General features: G+C 47.6%; 1 protein-coding gene across 1 annotated transcript; it reads left to right on the forward strand.

Moving 5' to 3' along the window:
- Nucleotides 1–4,051: 4,051 nt before the first annotated feature.
- GFI1B (growth factor independent 1B transcriptional repressor) lies at nucleotides 4,052–15,618 on the forward strand. Its single transcript, XM_027687588.1, has 7 exons — nucleotides 4,052–4,165; nucleotides 9,266–9,394; nucleotides 10,901–11,047; nucleotides 11,582–11,841; nucleotides 12,101–12,238; nucleotides 12,702–12,867; nucleotides 13,330–15,618. The coding sequence occupies exons 2-7, from the start codon at nucleotides 9,280–9,282 to the stop codon at nucleotides 13,506–13,508; spliced, it is 1,005 nt and encodes a 334-aa protein (XP_027543389.1). The 5' UTR covers nucleotides 4,052–4,165; nucleotides 9,266–9,279; the 3' UTR covers nucleotides 13,509–15,618.
- The last annotated feature ends 1,363 nt before the right edge of the window (nucleotides 15,619–16,981 follow it).

Consider the following 16,981-nt stretch of genomic DNA (forward strand, 5'->3'; position numbering starts at 1 on the left):
AGGGGACGGGGACGGGCGGCGGGACACAACCACCCTCAGGGTCCCCACTGCGCGAGGTCCTGCCCGAAAGTGCCCTACAAAGTGCGATAAATGTCTGCAAAGGCGATAAAAAGGCCTCAGGAATCCCGCTGTGTGTGCGGGGCGATGCTGACGGGACAGGGCGCTGCGAGTCCCACCCAGAACTCGCCCCCCCCTCACCCCGGGCGCGCACCCCAAATATAATTGATTTTACTCGCTGGACGTTCAGGCCTTGTTTCATTCACCCTTCTTTTGTGGGGGGGACTTCTTCATCCAAACCACGCGCCGGAATTCTTTCTTTTAAATTTCTCCTTTCTGAAACGTTAGCAACCACGCCACGCAAAACGTTCCATCCTTTCTTTCGATAAGGGTTGATTTTTCCCCCGTGGAAAACGCAGGGTAGGAAAGAAGAACGGAAATTACCGCAGGGAAGGTCCTGCAGCCTTCGGGTTTGTGTGCAACAGGTTCCCAACTCCACATTTCAATCCCAGCACCGGTGGGATCCCTGCGTTTTTCATTCCCCAAGGAGGAGCAGCTCAGTGGGGGAAAAGTGCTGCTAATCTGACTCCTGAGTCCATATGAATTATCCCCAGATGCTAGTAGGAATCACAGGCATCAAAGTTGCAAGGTGAAAGCTTAGGTGTAAGGAAAGAAGAAAAAAAAAGCGGATTAGAGCCCCATCAGCTGATTTTTAACTCGCAGCAGCAGCAGTTTGTGTTTCCCAGCTCTCATCCCTGCAGGGCTGAGATAGTTCCTTCCCACTGCACCTGCGATGGGTCATCCTGCCTCGGGATGAGATAGAGTTCCTTGGAGCCAGCATATTTTTAATCCAGTCCTGCCTGGTGCATTGCAATTAATATTTATTACAGCCTGGACTGAGTGATGGTATTTTTTCCCTGCTGTGCAGGAGACATGTTTGTTTAATCTGCCACAGGAAAGGGTGGAAATTAGGATGAGTTTCAGAAAAGAGCTGGAAGCAATTAGTTGTGTGTTTTACTTGGATTTAATTGTTGTAACATTCAAATTGATGAAGAAAACCTGGATGCTGTACCAGGGGTTTGCTGCTGGATTTGAAAGGAAAAGTGATTGCATTAGAATGGATGTGATATGTTGTAATTAACCTGTTTATTCTTACTGAGCTATAGATTTAAAAATCTATTTCATTAAGATGCACAGGAGCATAGGACACGTAGTAAGAGCTCACAGCAATGCACAAAATTGAACTGCCCTTGTGTGCAAGCACAACTCTGTACATCCCCCATGGCCCGTGTGGGTCAGGGCCAGGACAAGTCTCTGGGAGCCCAGATAAGCCCTTGTGGCTCTCCCTTCTCTGCTGATCCTGAATAAGAAGAGACGACAGGGAAAGTGATATAAACAGGAAGAGCATAAAATAAGAATGGCCACACGGGGTCAGCTCTAAGGTTCTTCCAGCCCCAAATGCACCTCCAGCGCTCTGGGTTTATAATTCAAGCCTGTGTAAATCACCTTTCAATGGTTATTTCAGTGGAGAGGTGATCAGTTTAACAGGAATCCAGGGAAGAGCAAGAACACAACAAGCCAAGGTGATCACTGACTGCAGTCCCATTCTCCATAGGAACTCCTGAAATAAAATAAAGGCAGAAGGAGTGGGTAGGAGCTGAAGCAGAGCCAGCAGTGTCCCCATCTCCCTTCGGGCATTCCAGTGATAACAGTCAGAAATGTCTGGGCAGTCTGTGCTCATCTCAGGGGTCAGCTTGTCTGCAATTACATCTGGACTGGGTGAGCTGGTGGCTACTTGGGGACACAGAACAGCTGATACAGATGTTACTGCCACTGCAGATGGAGTCATCCTTGTTTTTCCACAGGACTGTGCCCAATGCTCTCTGGAAAACAGCTGCCTGGGGAGGTTTTGTTAAACATAATATCATGGAATGGCCTGGCTTGGAAAGAACCTTAAAGATTTTGACATAACTGCTTTTCTAGAGGATGTTTTTTGTGTGGTTGACTTGCTTTTACTGTCTCCACTTTAAGGGCCACACTCTGCAGCCATTTGCACTTGCTATCGAGGGGAAGTCTGTGTTCAGGGGTGCTGGCAGGAGCAGGCTCCAGTGTTTCATAAAATAACATCTCAGCCCTTTCAGCAGCTTGTGATTTTCCTGTTTTGTTTAATTCCTATAACTGCCTTCATAAGGAACCGTGAAGCTGCAATGTACAATTTGGGTTTCTGTTACAATGGCTTGTTTTTGTAGCGGGAAATGTAATCCCTCAAATGCCTGTGTTTAAGAGGATGCAAATCAGCTCGCGAGCACAATGCCTTGGGAACGTTTCTTTCATGCAAAACCCGGCTGGATAAATAAGGAGGGGAGGAGGGAGAGGGGAAAGGGATTGTTCTCTTCTGTAAACAACGAGAACTAATTATGCTCGGTAAATGACAGATGGGTTAAGATCAAAATCTGAATCTTTCTCAATGCGGGTGAAATCCTCGCTCCTATCTCGGAGTTGCATCAAACCCCGTTGCACAGCCTTGTCCGGTGCCATGGGGCAATGACACAGCTGGCACTCAGGGCTGTCCTGGCACAGGGTGGTGGGGACAGCGGGCAGAATCCCTCTGCTGTCCCCCTGGAGTGTCTCTGCTCCATCAGGGAAACACCAGGCTCCGGGCGGAGGGGCAGAACAAAGGGTGTCGCTTCCTGGCGTTCACCGCCCTGAGCTGCAGCAGGAAAAGGGACCCAACGGAGTCCCGGGTTAACGCAACCAACTGTAGGAAGCAGCGAAACGCGTTTGACAGCTCACAGGGAGTAGGAAAACTCCTCTCTAAAGGCATTTTCCTGCTGGTGATGTCCCGGTACTCGGCACTCAACAGCTGCAGGTGCACTTACATACCTTTGGAATGATAAACTTCGTGGAAGGCACCTTTGCACTCCACGCACGGAGGGAGCTGTGAGGGCAGGAGAGGACATCGAGGGCACGCACAGCTCATGCCACTGTGCACCTGCACAGGCAGGAAGGTTGGGATAAGTAGGGAATAGGTGAAATCAAGGAATCACTCCCCTCTCCTCATTTGGGGGGATCAGCTCTCCTTGTTTGTCCCCAAAAAGGAGTCATGCTCAAGGATTCTGAAGGAAAATCTGTGTTCCCAGCGCCTGTGCAAGAGAATAACCTGGGAACAGTCACCCTGCCCCTGCTCCATCCTCCCTCCTTCCACCTGCCACTTTGACACTCAACTATCTCCCATTTTCAAACCCATTCTCAAACCTTTTTTTGAAAAGTGAGTGATAGAAGTGCAAATTCTTATTATTGCTCTTGAAGAGCTTTTTGCAAAGCTGTTGTTAATGAGCTTGCTTAATGAGCTTTCTTAAATCTATATTTATACCCTTTATACAGCTGTACACAGATAGAGCAACGCCTAAAATATGTGTGGATTGCACACACATATGCCTTGGAAAATGAAGGCTGATTAACACACATCTTCTTGGGTTGTACCGTGCAAGTATTTATTCCTTTTTCCTTGGAAATTGGAGAGATAAAAGATCCATTCTGGAATAAAATAATTCTGTGCATATGTGCTCGATGGTTTTGTTTATGAGCCCGAAGTATGTGAGTGAGTGTGTGTGTGTGAGACAGATGGTGTGGCTGTTTGTGAAAGATATGATGTGGGGATGAATGTGTGTAAAAATACAGGTTTTTAAGGGCTTTTTTTTTTTTTTAAGAAAAGACAAAATAAATGCCTGCTTGGGGCATTATTTCCCTGTGTCATGCTCTTTGTCAATATGACAGAGGAGTATCCCTGCAGAAGGAGAAGCTGCCCCTGGAAGTGAAGGGTGCTGCCCCCAGGGCTCCGAGCTGGGCATCGTGAATTCTCTTCAAGTTTTCAAAGTCCTGGAAAGTTTTGATAAGCAAATACTTTCTGGGCTCTGCTTCTCCATTGGCTGTTTCTTCACCGCCAGATTTTGACACAAATAATCTGATTGAAAAATCAGGGAGGGGAACAGGGGCAAAAAAAAAAAACAAAAAAAACCAAGAGAGAGAGAGAAAAGGAGAAGTATCTATTTCAGCAGACTGCAAGCAAGAGAAAAAGTGGAAGAGGAGTCCTGAGAGGAGAAGGCAACGTCCCGCTGGTCTGGGGAGATTTCAAGGCGAATCCAGTAAAGCAAAGTCCCCCAAACAGGTGATTGATTTATTCTTTTAACCACTTTTATTTTTATTGTTTTCCTCATTTCTCTGATGTGTTTTTATCTAAGCTTTTTTTACCTTCTTTGCTTTTGTTTGCAAATATGTGGCATATTCCACGGAGTAAGTCGCTTGTCCTGAGGATTCCTTTATGGAAATAGTTCACTTGACTCATTTGAATTCAACCTTTTAAAATTATATACCATATAATTCACTCTCACATGTGACAATGTGCTCCACATGTGAGTAGAACAAAATACAAGGGATGTGACAGTGGTCTCAGATACCTGTGTCCCAGCAAGCTCCATCAGCAGGATTAGTTTCTGGATGCAGAGTTTTGTACTTTGCCATTGAGGAAGGGGCAAACTGTGTTTTCCCTTTTAATTGCTCTTTTGCAGGGCCAGACCTTTAAATTCAGAGAGCAGGACACCCCTGCTCACATCACCTGTGCCAGTCTTTCCCGATGACAATTCAGCCTCTCCTGTTCAGAATTTTTGCTTCAAATCTCCCTTTTATTAATTTTCCACCCTTTTTAAGTAGAGGCTGATCAGTGTAATGATTTTTAGCATATGGAATTAGCTATTTATAGGAGCCTCTCACATACCACCAGATTGATTCAATACATTAAGCAGGAAAGCAAATGATTTGCAAGTTCATTAAGTGCATCTATACATTAAAGGGGGTATAGAATTTATTAGATTGCACTCTATAACTCCATCTATCCATGGCAAAGTTTCCTAAAGCCAGTGGCATTCCCAACATCACCGGGAGCTACATGGGGTTTCTAAAGAACAAATGCTGCAATTATAGTCTAAACATTTTTCCAGGTACTACAGATGTACCAGCATTTCTGTTCCCCTTCTGGGACAAAATTCCCACTGTAATTTGCTACCCCTGCCATAATGTCCATTTGCCCAGTCTGACCACAGGAATTAAAAATGACCTGTTCATTTTTCCACCAGAAAAGACACGTTCAGATGACTTGCCCCAAGTACATTCTACATTGCAACAATGGACTAAACATGATTAATTTTGTAAAAAACTGAAATTCTTTCAAATTTGACTTTATATTTAAAGAGTCAGGAGTCCTTAAAACCTTTCTTTTTTAAAAAATTTTCTTATTTTGTTTGATTTGGACTCTTAAAAATTTCAGATATCTCCTGTTTTGGTTTGTGCTTTTTTTCTTCTTCAAAAGATAGTCTTTTTAAAGACAAGCTGTTCTGTATTTTTGGAAGCTTCACCTTTGCGAGAAAGAACAGAAAAAGAAGCAATATTGAGATATAAATATAAGTTAAGTAATAAGAAGGAAATAAGTCTCTTTTAGCCTAAAACTTTGTGCATTCATCAACTTATATGAAGATATATATCAATTACTAGTTAAAATTAAGTGTTTCTGCTGAGTGTAGCGAGAAAAAGTGTTTAATCTCTACAATTACCTCATAAATCTGAAAATGGAATTCCTTGAATTTAGAGAAAAATGCAAGTCAGCTTTAGAATGAAACTTTTGCTGCATGTTGAGTCCCTGATTCAGTGTGGCACAATCCTGCAAACACCTGTCCCCGCTGAAAGCTCCACAATCTAATTCAGTGAGAATATTAATTTCTTCTAAGTGCTATCAAAGGACTCAGTCCCGTGGGTTTAGGTGCCGTGAGCTGCCGTGTAATGAAGTGGGAGATGGAGCTTCATTGAGGGATCCAGTGAAATTCGGATCCTGGAGTCAGAAACCACCCCCTAAATTAAGAACCAAACCCTTTTCATTTGGTTCTTTCCCCATCTGCAGTGTTTCAGTATCACATTAGAGATTTACGTGGGATACTCGGCAAAATCACCAGAGAGCATCACTGAGGGTGAGGGAATTTGGAGTTTGAACTTGGGGGGGACACAGAAATGCTGGGTGTGCTTTCAGATCTGACTGAGCAATTTATAACTGCGAAAAGAAACCTCTCTGAGGCACTCCAGGTGAGGTTCCCAAAATAGTGAAGCAGTTTTTTTCCCTTGGGTCCTGCTGTCCTTTCCTCAGGGCACATTATAATGTTATTATACAGCTGCATTAATGGCAAGCAAATAAGAATGTCAATTGTAGCTGGCTACTGGCTTTATATCCTGTAATGAATTTAAAAAAACCAGCCAGGACTGTTCCATTTTGGTTGGGAGCATCTGCCCAAGCAATGATTTCTCTTGTGCATTTACCCCTCCACGTAGAAACTGGTGCCACAGGGGCTGAAAGGAACAGATTCCATAATAATAAAGTTTAATTTTCAGTGAAAGGCTGAAGCCAAATTCTGTTGGAAGCTTCAGTGACTCTGAGACGTGGTGGGATCTGTTGTCCATAGCACTGCTTTCCCTGGGAAATACAGTTGGCCATTAGGGGCAGGTGATCACTTGCTACTGATAATCTGGATTTTCAAGGGAGGACAGTACTTTTTCCTCTCACAATCTCTGCCTGTAGCTTTCCTCTAACCTGGTTGTGTGCATCACAAAGCCAGTGCAGTGCAGTTGTTAATTAACTCTGCTTTGGGCTCCCAGTTCCTGTTTTTTTTCTCTAAAATGGGGTGGGGGAAGGTAACTTCCTTTTGCAACGTTCAGTCCATTAAAGATCAGCACAGGCCCTTCTCAGAGGTCACAATACTGGACCAAATTTGACTTTTCCATATGCTGGGGCAAACATATCCAGAAAAATCCTGTTGATTCATGTGCCTCTACTTCCAACCACCACCAGGAAAGCGGGGCTGTGCTGGTGCTGTCGTGGACTTGGCTTATGGGCACTGCCATAAAACACTGCAATGCTTGAGCCACCCACCTCCAACCCTCTGATTTACCTGGCTAAGCTGTCCAGCTACTGCCAGAGGATTCTCTAGCTGGAGGCAGGGAGAGTGACTCTTCCAGCAGCACTGCTGGATGCAGGGTGTCCCCTACATTCAGAGCTACCCACTTCCAGAGGCTCTCCCTCCGCTGTGTCAGGAAGCCCAGAGAAATTAACTGGTTAATTCAGGCAGAGAAACCCAATGTCTAAAGCTTTCTGGTATGAATACCCTCCATTGTGGACACAGTCCTGCCCCACCACATGGGAAAATCCCTCTGACATGAGTGGAAACTCCATGGATAAAGGGTTTGTGGCAGGATTTCAGCTTGGGGCACTGTAATGTCTATAATGCAGAGTGTGACTTCGTGCAGAGGTACCTCACCTGGGACTGATCCTCTGAGCTCAGCTCTGCTCTGGAATGTGAGTGGCACAAGCTAAGCAGAGCTGCTGAAGGGTTATACCCACTGCAGGACACTCCTGGAGCTATTTCTGTGCCTTCAGCTTTTCTCTGGGCAGAGACTCTTTACAACACTTAGAATGAATCTCAATAGAGAGAGAAAAATTGTGCTTCACTGTTCCTTCTCTCAAGGGTCTACTTGTGGTTCTTTCTCAATACTGTTTTGTCCTCTTTCTGAAATTAAGTTAACAAATCTACTCTTGGCCTCTCTTTTCTCTTATTCATCTCAAGTTACATGTAAATTTCTTGGAAAAAGATGAAGAAAAACAGGTGAGTCATTTCGGAAATAAAAATGGCTGGAGACACCAAGAGTTATGCCTGAAATCATAGAGGAAACAGTGGGAATCTTGGACCAGATTTAAAAAGACAGCTCTAACTGCATATCCAAAGGCACCCTGGCAATCCCCCTGTCCACAGGAGACCTCGTTGTGGGAATCCCACAGCACATGGACCTGCAGCTTTAGGCACCACTGCAAATGTGGCCCTCAGACCTTTAAACAAAACACCACTGGGCTGTGTAATTATATTTAGCATGAAGGGGTAGTGCAAGTACTTCTGAACCCTAGGGAGCAGACCTTTCCATCCCTGGCTGTTTGGGATTCCAGAAGTCCACGCTGCTGTATCCTGACTTAGACATTCCATGTCATTCCTACGTAACAGGAGCAGACTTTGTGGATTTTTGAGGTTTTTCTTTAGTAACTAAGTAAGTTACACTGAATTGCTTTCAGGAAAGAGCAAAACTTAATAACACAGTTTCCAGTCAACAGTGAGCCAGGACTCACTGCTGACTTTTCATATGAAATATGGCAAGATTTGTTTTCAGTGTCGCTATCCCGAACAATTACAAGGGAAAATGCAAATACACATGCAAATAAGGCACCAGCTGATATTGCTGCACACAACATTGCCCCCGTTGTCACTCTGCCTCCAGGAGAGCAGTTACCAGGCCCGGGGAGCGGGCACAGGGCGGGCTGGGTTCTGGATAGCACAGATAACAGATCCATTGCAAGAGAATTTTGTGTGATTAAATTTCAGCATTTTATGTTTGTTCCTCACCCGCCATTTCAACGGTCTGCAATGTTTGAGTCAGGTCCAAAAGGTAACCTCTCACCCAGCCCTCCTGCTCTGCCTCTGTTCCCCTGTTTTTTGTCAGCCAGAGCACAAACCACTCAAGCTACTCAACAAGGAGACCCCCACACACACATCATGGATTTTCCACTGTCTCTCTCCTACTATTGGTGTTGTTTCTATAATTAGTGTTTCTGTAGCGATTTCACAGAAGAGCCCAGGTCATGGGCTCTGCCAGGTGCAGTACAAACACTCAGACAGACCCTTTCTCCAAGGGGGATCTCCAACCCGTGGTCCCCACTCAGGGAGGGTGAGGTCAGAGATGCACCACGTCCTGTAGCCAGAGCAGGGAGCTACAAGAGAGAGATCCTGGCTTCCAGTGTGTCTGCCACAGGCACTTTTGGTCTGTACACAGCCCTCAGTTAAAACCTGTCTCTGTTTCTCCACATACAACATCAAGATTGCTGTAATCCTTTGCTTCGACCTGGGGTAGATAGTGAAGTGTAATTTTTACAGTGTCAGAGACCACCTTGCAGTAAGTTTTTCATTTAGCCCCTTCCTCAGCTCTGTGTTTTCCTCAGAGCTGAGATCCATCACACACCTAAACCCATGCAACCCCTCCCTGCTCCTCAGCTGGCTGGAGGGACCTTTGAGGTGATCTCCTTGTCTCCCCACTACAAGTTGTAATTCACTGCTGCTGGGGGAACAAATGGGAAACTACTCCCTAAACCACAGAGATTTACCTGCTGTTTTTCTGTGTTTCTGCCCAGAAAGTGAATGGAAAATGCCACGATCCTTTTTGGTGAAGAGCAAAAAGGCTCATACCTACCACCAACACCGCTTTGTGGAAGATGACCTGCCTGCACTCACGTGGGGCCCAGTAACCTCTGCCTTCACTGGTGAGTCAGCCCATCCACTGGGCTTGTAAGAACACACCAAGGCAAATCAATCATTCAGTAGGCAAGTAAAGGAGTGGAGTGAGTGAGTTAAAGAGCATCAAAGGGCTTCTACATGGGCATGTCAGTCTAAGGACAAACTGATCCCTTGCTGCGTGTCCTCTCTCTACGCCAAATCCACAAATCCAAATTTAGATCCTCCCTTTGTTCCCTGCTCGGTTGCTGGGGAGATTTGAGATATCAGATTGCTGAGTGGAGTTGGTCACATTTGGGATAGAAGGCCAATTTCAGGCCACTAACAGCTGGGAAAAGAGCTTGCCCTTGGTTGTCAGTCTTCTACAAACTCTTCACAACTCCGCCACCTCCATCTCTGGCTTCCCATGTTTGCTGCCCACGTTCTCTCTGCACTACATCCTCTCTACCTCAGTGTGTTACCACCTCTTCCTGATGATTTGCAAGGAAGGCTACAGCCAGAGTGAGAAAATACTAGGGATACCCTAACACTGCCTGTGAGGAGTCCTACACACTCACAGGTGAAGGGCCAGCTGCTCTGTACTGTATGAACACCAACCAACACAGCTTCTGCCTCTGCCTGCTGCCCTCCCTCTGCTCCTGTTCCCGCTCTCCCACAGCCATCCCAGCAGTGGCAGGGCTGGGGCAATTATCTTCTTCCTTCAGGCACCATTCAAATTTTCTTTATTCAAATCTAGGATCAACTTACTCTTTGTTCTAGCCCTGGCTATCAAATTAGAGTCCAACCCTGTGATAAGTTTGATAAAAAGGAAAGGAGGTGACATTTTAATTTCAATTCCTGCCATCATCTTTTGCCTATTTGTTGTGTCTATCTGGTGCACTGGAGGGTTTTGATGACAGATAAATGCTGTCCTTCAGCAGACCTGTCCCATCTCCAGCATAAAGGAGCCACATGTGTTGGACCTCTGTCCATTTTAAATTCTTTCTGCAAAGTCTGCATTCTAAAAAGTGCTGCTTGGTCTCTTTAAGGGCTGGGACAAGCATGGAGAAATGAGAGTGGGGGCAGGAGATGATGAGGCTCAGTAGTCTTTGCAACTGCATAAGCAGTTACCTCCCCTCTCTGCTTCCCTACTTGGCTGTCCATAAATCCAGGTTAACAATACCCAGCTCTCTTAGGAGAGAGGTGGGGAGGTTAATAAGTTAGTGATTGTTAGTTATCCACACAAATGGAAATGGTTTTAAATAGGGAAATGATTCCTACAGATATATGGCCTTCTAGTGTTAATCTGCTCTCACTGTAGAGGGTATCAAGTGTCCTATTGGCAGGATCATCTCTACCTTGCCAATCTCATCCTGCTTGGAATTTCCCTTTGCAGTGGACAGACCTTGATTGCCCTGCTGATTGCACCACTCTGCACTTACTCAGGGAATTGAGCACAGGCTCCTGTACCCAAGCACGAGTTCATACATGAGTGCAAAACTCAACAGGCTCCTTGTAAGAGCAAGAACGACCTGTGACCCTGCTCTGTGTTACAGCCACAGGAGACAGGACACCAGAGGACATCAAGAAACAGGACCTGGAATGTGTGATTCCAAAACAAGAAAAGGACCCACCTGAACTGAAGGAAGAAAGTGTCCCTGTCCAGTACCTGAGCAGGATGCTGCCAGGCCCTTCAGCTCAAGGTCTGCTACCCAAAACCACAATTGCAAAAGAGGTCAGGGCTGGGCTGGCTTATGGAGCCCCTGAAACTGGGCCCAGATTTTCAGTAAATGGCAGGTCTTACCTTGACATCAATGGTCAAACTTGTCCCAGGCAGAGCTCATCAGGAGCATTCTGTATTTCCCTTTACAATTCTGGTCTAGATCAGCATCTCCCTGGAGGATGCTGCTGTGATTCCCAGTGGGTGCAGTTCTGTGCTCTGTGTTCAGGCAGATGTCCATATGAAGCAGGGCTAGTAGGGGGCTTAAAACTCCCTTAGCCATAACATTTCCATGGCATTCTTTGCCATAAAATTTCCTCAGATTGTAATCAAAGTCACAATAGGAACTTTTCATGGGAAATCGGGATTTGAATTGAGGAGGAGGAGTTGCCAGCTGGAACTCCCAAGGTCAGGCAAGGCATTCAATGGAGAAATGGGAGCTGGGGAACTTTTTTGCTGGTGCCCAACTTCAGGCAGTGGTGTGACACTCACTTCTCCCTTCCTTCTGCAAACTCAGAGATGCCCATCCCAGCTCTGCAGATCAAGGACTGCACGAACACAACCCCCTCTGCCTTCTACAAAACTGGCTTCTCTTGGGATGCTTTCCACGTGCCATACAGCTACCAACAGATGTCCTCCACCATGCAGTCAGCCCTGCTGGAGCACCCTGTTAGCCTGTATGGGAGCCACCTCCTGCCAAGCTCCGAGCCCCCCCTGGACTACAGCATGCACTATTCCTCAGACATGGAGACCTACCACTGCGTGAAGTGCAACAAGGTTTGTGTGTCACAGGAGAACCTCGGGGATGGGGAAGGGCCTGGAGGGATTTTCACCGAATATTGGGTCACACCAAAATGCTCAACACGTGGCTCAAAACAGGTCACCTAGTCAGGAGAGCAGGTACAGAGGCACTGGGAGTGATGCAGTTCACGTAGCCCATGAGAGGGAAGAATCCAATAAAGGGAAGGAATTGAAAACAGAGGTGGAGACACAGCCACCTCATGCCAAAAACTATCCCTGGCATTTTGTTTTGCAGGTTTTCTCCACTCCCCACGGACTGGAGGTCCATGTCCGAAGGTCTCACAGTGGGACCCGGCCCTTTGCTTGTGAAGTGTGTGGCAAAACCTTTGGGCACGCTGTAAGCCTGGAGCAGCACACCAATATCCACTCCCAGGTGTGTAGGATGTGTCCAGAGAACCAGCTCTCCAGAGCTCATGAGGGCTTGGACCTTGGCTGTTGCTTAATCCATTATAGAGGAAGTGACATTTCCTCGGTTACAAACGTGGTGTCTTTCCTGTAGCACCCAGTGACAACACCAGGAGCTCTGGGGACCACAGATCATAGATCTTGGTCTCACAAATCTCAGACTGCCCTTGAGAATTCCTTGGATGGGAGGGGAGGATCATTGCTGCTTGTTCTTCTGTGCCTCACCTCCTCCTAGAGGGTGCAGGAGTTTGGATCACAAGACATAATCCATTTCCATAAGTAACCCTCCTGCATTCCCTTTCTACTGCTCCCAGCACATCAGTCCAGGAGCCAAGGAGATTTGCTTATCAAATCTACTATTCCCATCACTCCTCAAGCTCTGTCACATGTCTTGCAGCCTCAGACATCCCATGATTTTCCTTCCCCAACAGGAAAGAAGCTTTGAGTGCAAGATGTGTGGGAAGACATTCAAACGTTCCTCCACCCTCTCCACTCATCTGCTGATCCATTCGGACACACGGCCCTATCCCTGCCAGTACTGTGGCAAACGCTTCCACCAGAAGTCAGATATGAAGAAACACACTTACATCCACACTGGTGAGAAACAAAATATCCCCAGTAGGCAAATGCAGGTTAGAGCCCATGGTGTAAATGCACATACAGAGTCACCAGGCACAGCGATATTGGACGAGGGTTAAGTCCAGAGGCACTGGAAAGTCATTATTCCCTGAGTGGTAAGGTGGCAGGAGGTCAAAGCACCCCTGGGATGCACGTCCTCCTCTGTGTGACAAGGAGGTGCTTATTGACCAGCCTCTGGTACATGACATGGTTGTCCCCAGCCCTGGATGCAGGCAAGGCATGGATCACCCACTGGAAAGGGCTGCCTCTGGCTCTTCCCACCCTCTGGTGCTGGATCACAATCCAGAGGTGTTTCCAGGACTGCTGGGCTGGCAGCGCCCTGATGCCCAAGCACAGCCAGTCTGAATCTGCTGAAGGGCATTTCTACCTCCTTTCTCTCACCTGTTAAAGTGGTTTTTTACCATTTTCTGTGCCCTGCAGGTGAGAAGCCCCACAAATGCCAGGTCTGTGGCAAAGCCTTCAGCCAGAGCTCCAACCTCATCACCCACAGCCGCAAACACACGGGGTTCAAACCCTTCAGCTGCGAGCTCTGTGCCAAGGGCTTCCAGCGCAAGGTGGATCTGCGGAGGCACCGCGAGACCCAGCACAGCCTCAAGTGAGGAAGGGCTCCAGGGCTTTGCTGGAGCTCCCACTGCAGACTGTCCCCAGCATCTCCATCCAGCGTGGGACTCAAATGGCATCCTGTGTTCCCCTGGGGACTGGCAAAGTCATGTCATTGGCTTTGGTGCTTGGCACTCCAGGGCCTTGCACATCCCAAAGAAACCTGTGGGGGGGTCTCACTTTTCAATTACAACAGGTACCAGCCCAGATCTGACAGCACCTGCTCAAGTGCAAACCCAGAGAAATTCCTCCAAGGTCACTGTTACTCTGGATTGACACTGTGTGCAGAATCCAGTTCTTTCAGGCTGCCCAGCAGTGAGGTGGGAACTCCTGGGCTGGTGGGAGCCACAATCTGTGCCAAGCCAGTGCTGTAACCGTGTCCTGCTCTGATGGTTGGGAAGATAAGGCCAGGCCATGCAAATAGATTGCGTTCAGAGAGCTATGTTCAGCCTAGACAGGGCTTCTGCAGAGACTTGCCCAGGCCATAAATTCTGCCAACAGACACCTAAAGTCATTTCTTTCAGCAGAGCATTTACTGTGATCAAATGACAAGTTAACTGTGCTGTATTTTTAGCTTGGAGTGGGAGGAAAATACTGAAGAAACAGCTCCTATCCCTAGCTGATAACAGGGGTCTCTAAATACATTCCTCAGGCACACCATGCTGCAAAGATCCCTGGCTTGGTGGCAAGCAAGCAAGCTCCAGGAAGAGTCATGCCACAGCACCAGGCATAAACCCCATGTCTCGGTACCATGGGAGAGTCTGGCTGCTTTTGGAATCTGGGCTCTGGTATGTCCCACAATATTTCAGTGCATACCGACTTGGAGCTGTCCTGGGCAGTCCTGTGTCACTGCGTGGTCAGGATTGGCCCTTGGATGTCGATGCCAAGGGTCAGAATCCTGCTTTCCAGCCCCTCTCTTAAAGGAGGAAGTGGCTGAGCCTGTACACGCTGGCAGAGTATGCAAGTACCTTACAAATATTATACAAACAGAGCAGTGGCATTTCCTCCTTCTTCCAGGTCCAGGGGGGTGAAGCAAAGCACTGGAACAAGTAAAGAACCAGTTCCCCTCCAAGCTCTGCTACATTCTCTCTCTCTAACCTTTGGCAAGTCACTGCACTGGGCTTTTGTTTCTCCCCCCTCCTGGTGACGTGGGATCATTCTCTCAGGTTTGTAGAGTCCCCTGAGTTCTTAACAGGAAGGACAAAGTATTATTATAACACAAATAAGGCAAGTGCTTCCACTTAAGCAGGGCACTGTAGCAGCACACAGCCCACTCCATAACTACATCCCTGAACACACGGCCTTGGACAATGACACCAGTGGGTATTACCCTGGGAATGGGCTGTGGCACAAACCATTTCACTCCAAAGGTTTGTGAGGGAAGGCTGCCATCGTGGGCAAAGACAAATGGTCCAAGTGGAAAATTCATGTATTGCCAGGAGAGATGTCTGTCCTGCCCTCAGTTACACTGCTGTAAATCCAGAGTTATTCTCCTAAGACCTAAAATGTACTTGCCCCTGTTTTATGCTGTGCCTAAGCTGTTAGTTATTAATATGCATTCTGGAAGCTCAAAACAGAGTCTGTACTCCTGGCTTTACTTGTACACTGTAAATATGTATTTATACTTATTCTAATGTATATTTTTATTGCTCTGTACCAGACAGTGACAACATGTAGAGGCCTGCTGGGATTTATCTGATAAATCTGTTCCCTCTCAGTAACTGGGCTAACAGAGTGTATTGCATGTTCAAAATACCCATTTCAAGAACGGCTCATGCTTGGCTCTGGAGATGCAGGAGGTGGGGATGGGGTGGAAAAGGAGAAGGGAAAGAGTATAGTATAATATACCATATGGTTTCAGGGGAAATAAAGATGGACATTCACATGCAGAACAGGGCTGCCATCAGGGAGACATTTATCCCTGGAGACAAATTGGTGCAGAGTCCCACACAGGCCAGAGTCCGCTCTCCAGAGCAGAAGGAGCACCCCAGATACACGGGAATGTGTGTCCAGATGGTGCTGTCAAAGCCCCCATTAAATCTCTGCTGGCCTTTCCTGAGTCGTGCCAGAACCTGGTCAGGGCAGGGACTCTGGGGAAGGTGTATAACCTGTGATGGAACTGGTCCTGGCTGTGGCACAGGCACACACACACACAGGAACACTCTCACACATGCACAAGCCTTGCTCAAGGTAAAGTCATTTCAGCTTATTAAAACCACTGCCCAAAATGCCAACCGTGCTTGTTGTTCCCCCTGTCCTCCACAAACCTGCAAACAGAAATATTTAAAGAGTGTGTCAGCACCTGAACTGCTCAGGAGCAAATACCCTCCAGCCCCAAACCACACTGACACACCAGCACAGGCTTCCCTGTGTGTGTCCTGGGGACATCTGTGTGTCTGACTCATGTAAAGCTCCCCAGTTTTGGCCATTCTGGAGGCAAGTGCTGGCACACACCAACCAGCACTATGGCAAGAGTGCCTGCAAGACCAGTCACAAAACAAAACCAGGCAGCTGGTTCTTTGGAGCCTGCTGAAGGAGGGCTGCTGCATCCCTCAGATTTCCATCCCTATCTTTGGTTTCCACGGTACAGAGGAGCAATAACCTTCAGTGGACAGCTGGGAGCTTCTCTCCAGAGCTATCCAGGGATTCCTGAAGAGCAGCTACACTGGAGGAGGCAGTGTCAGCCTCAGCCTGGTATTTGTGAGGAGCCTGGGGGGCACGTCCCAGGAGATGCAGGAACTGCTTTAGATGGACGGGCAACAAGTGGAGAAGCAGACTGGGATGGCTTTAGGCTGTGCTGCTGCAGAATTGCACCCAGGAAAACATGTCTGTGGGCAGAGCAGTGCAGGGGATCCGGGCTGACCCCCTCCCACAGGCACTGGGAGCATATCTCCAGAAGCACAGGCTGTGGATAGAGGCCAGCTGGCAAAGGCACCAGCCAGACAGTACAGCCAGAGCCAGGAGGTGACCTGAGAAGGGAGGAGGAGGAGAGGGAATTAACTTGAAGCGTTTTCCCAATAAGACACTACAGTTTCTTCCTCTTGAGTAAAAAGGTGCCACTTTCAGGTCATCAGGTAATGCTGCCTAAGCCCTGACCTTCCTTTAGGCCTATGGATGCCACCAGCCCAAAGGAAAAACAAGGCAGAGCCCCACAGCCCCTTGTTCACTGCAATCCCTGATCAAGGAGAGCAATCTCCTGAGGAAGAGGATGGAGGGATCTAGTCTGGCTCTGCTCTGCAGCAAACAGTTCCTCTGCATGCTCCCCAGGCTTTGAACACCTGGGTTCCTGAAGCTCTGGAATGCAGGTGAAGGAGCGAGGAAGCAGATCTGGCATTACCCAAACCTCACCACACCAGGCTGGGGGAGAGCCTTCCACTCCCAACAGGGCATGGAGTGGGCAAAGGGCTGCCCTGATCCTTGGAGCTGCTGAATCCACACAATGGCTACCCAGGGATGCTCAGCACCTGTCAGG

This window comes from Neopelma chrysocephalum, unplaced genomic scaffold, assembly GCF_003984885.1.
Source record: "Neopelma chrysocephalum unplaced genomic scaffold, ASM398488v2 Primary Assembly neopelma1_74, whole genome shotgun sequence".
In the NCBI taxonomy this organism is placed as follows: Eukaryota; Metazoa; Chordata; class Aves; order Passeriformes; family Pipridae; genus Neopelma; species Neopelma chrysocephalum.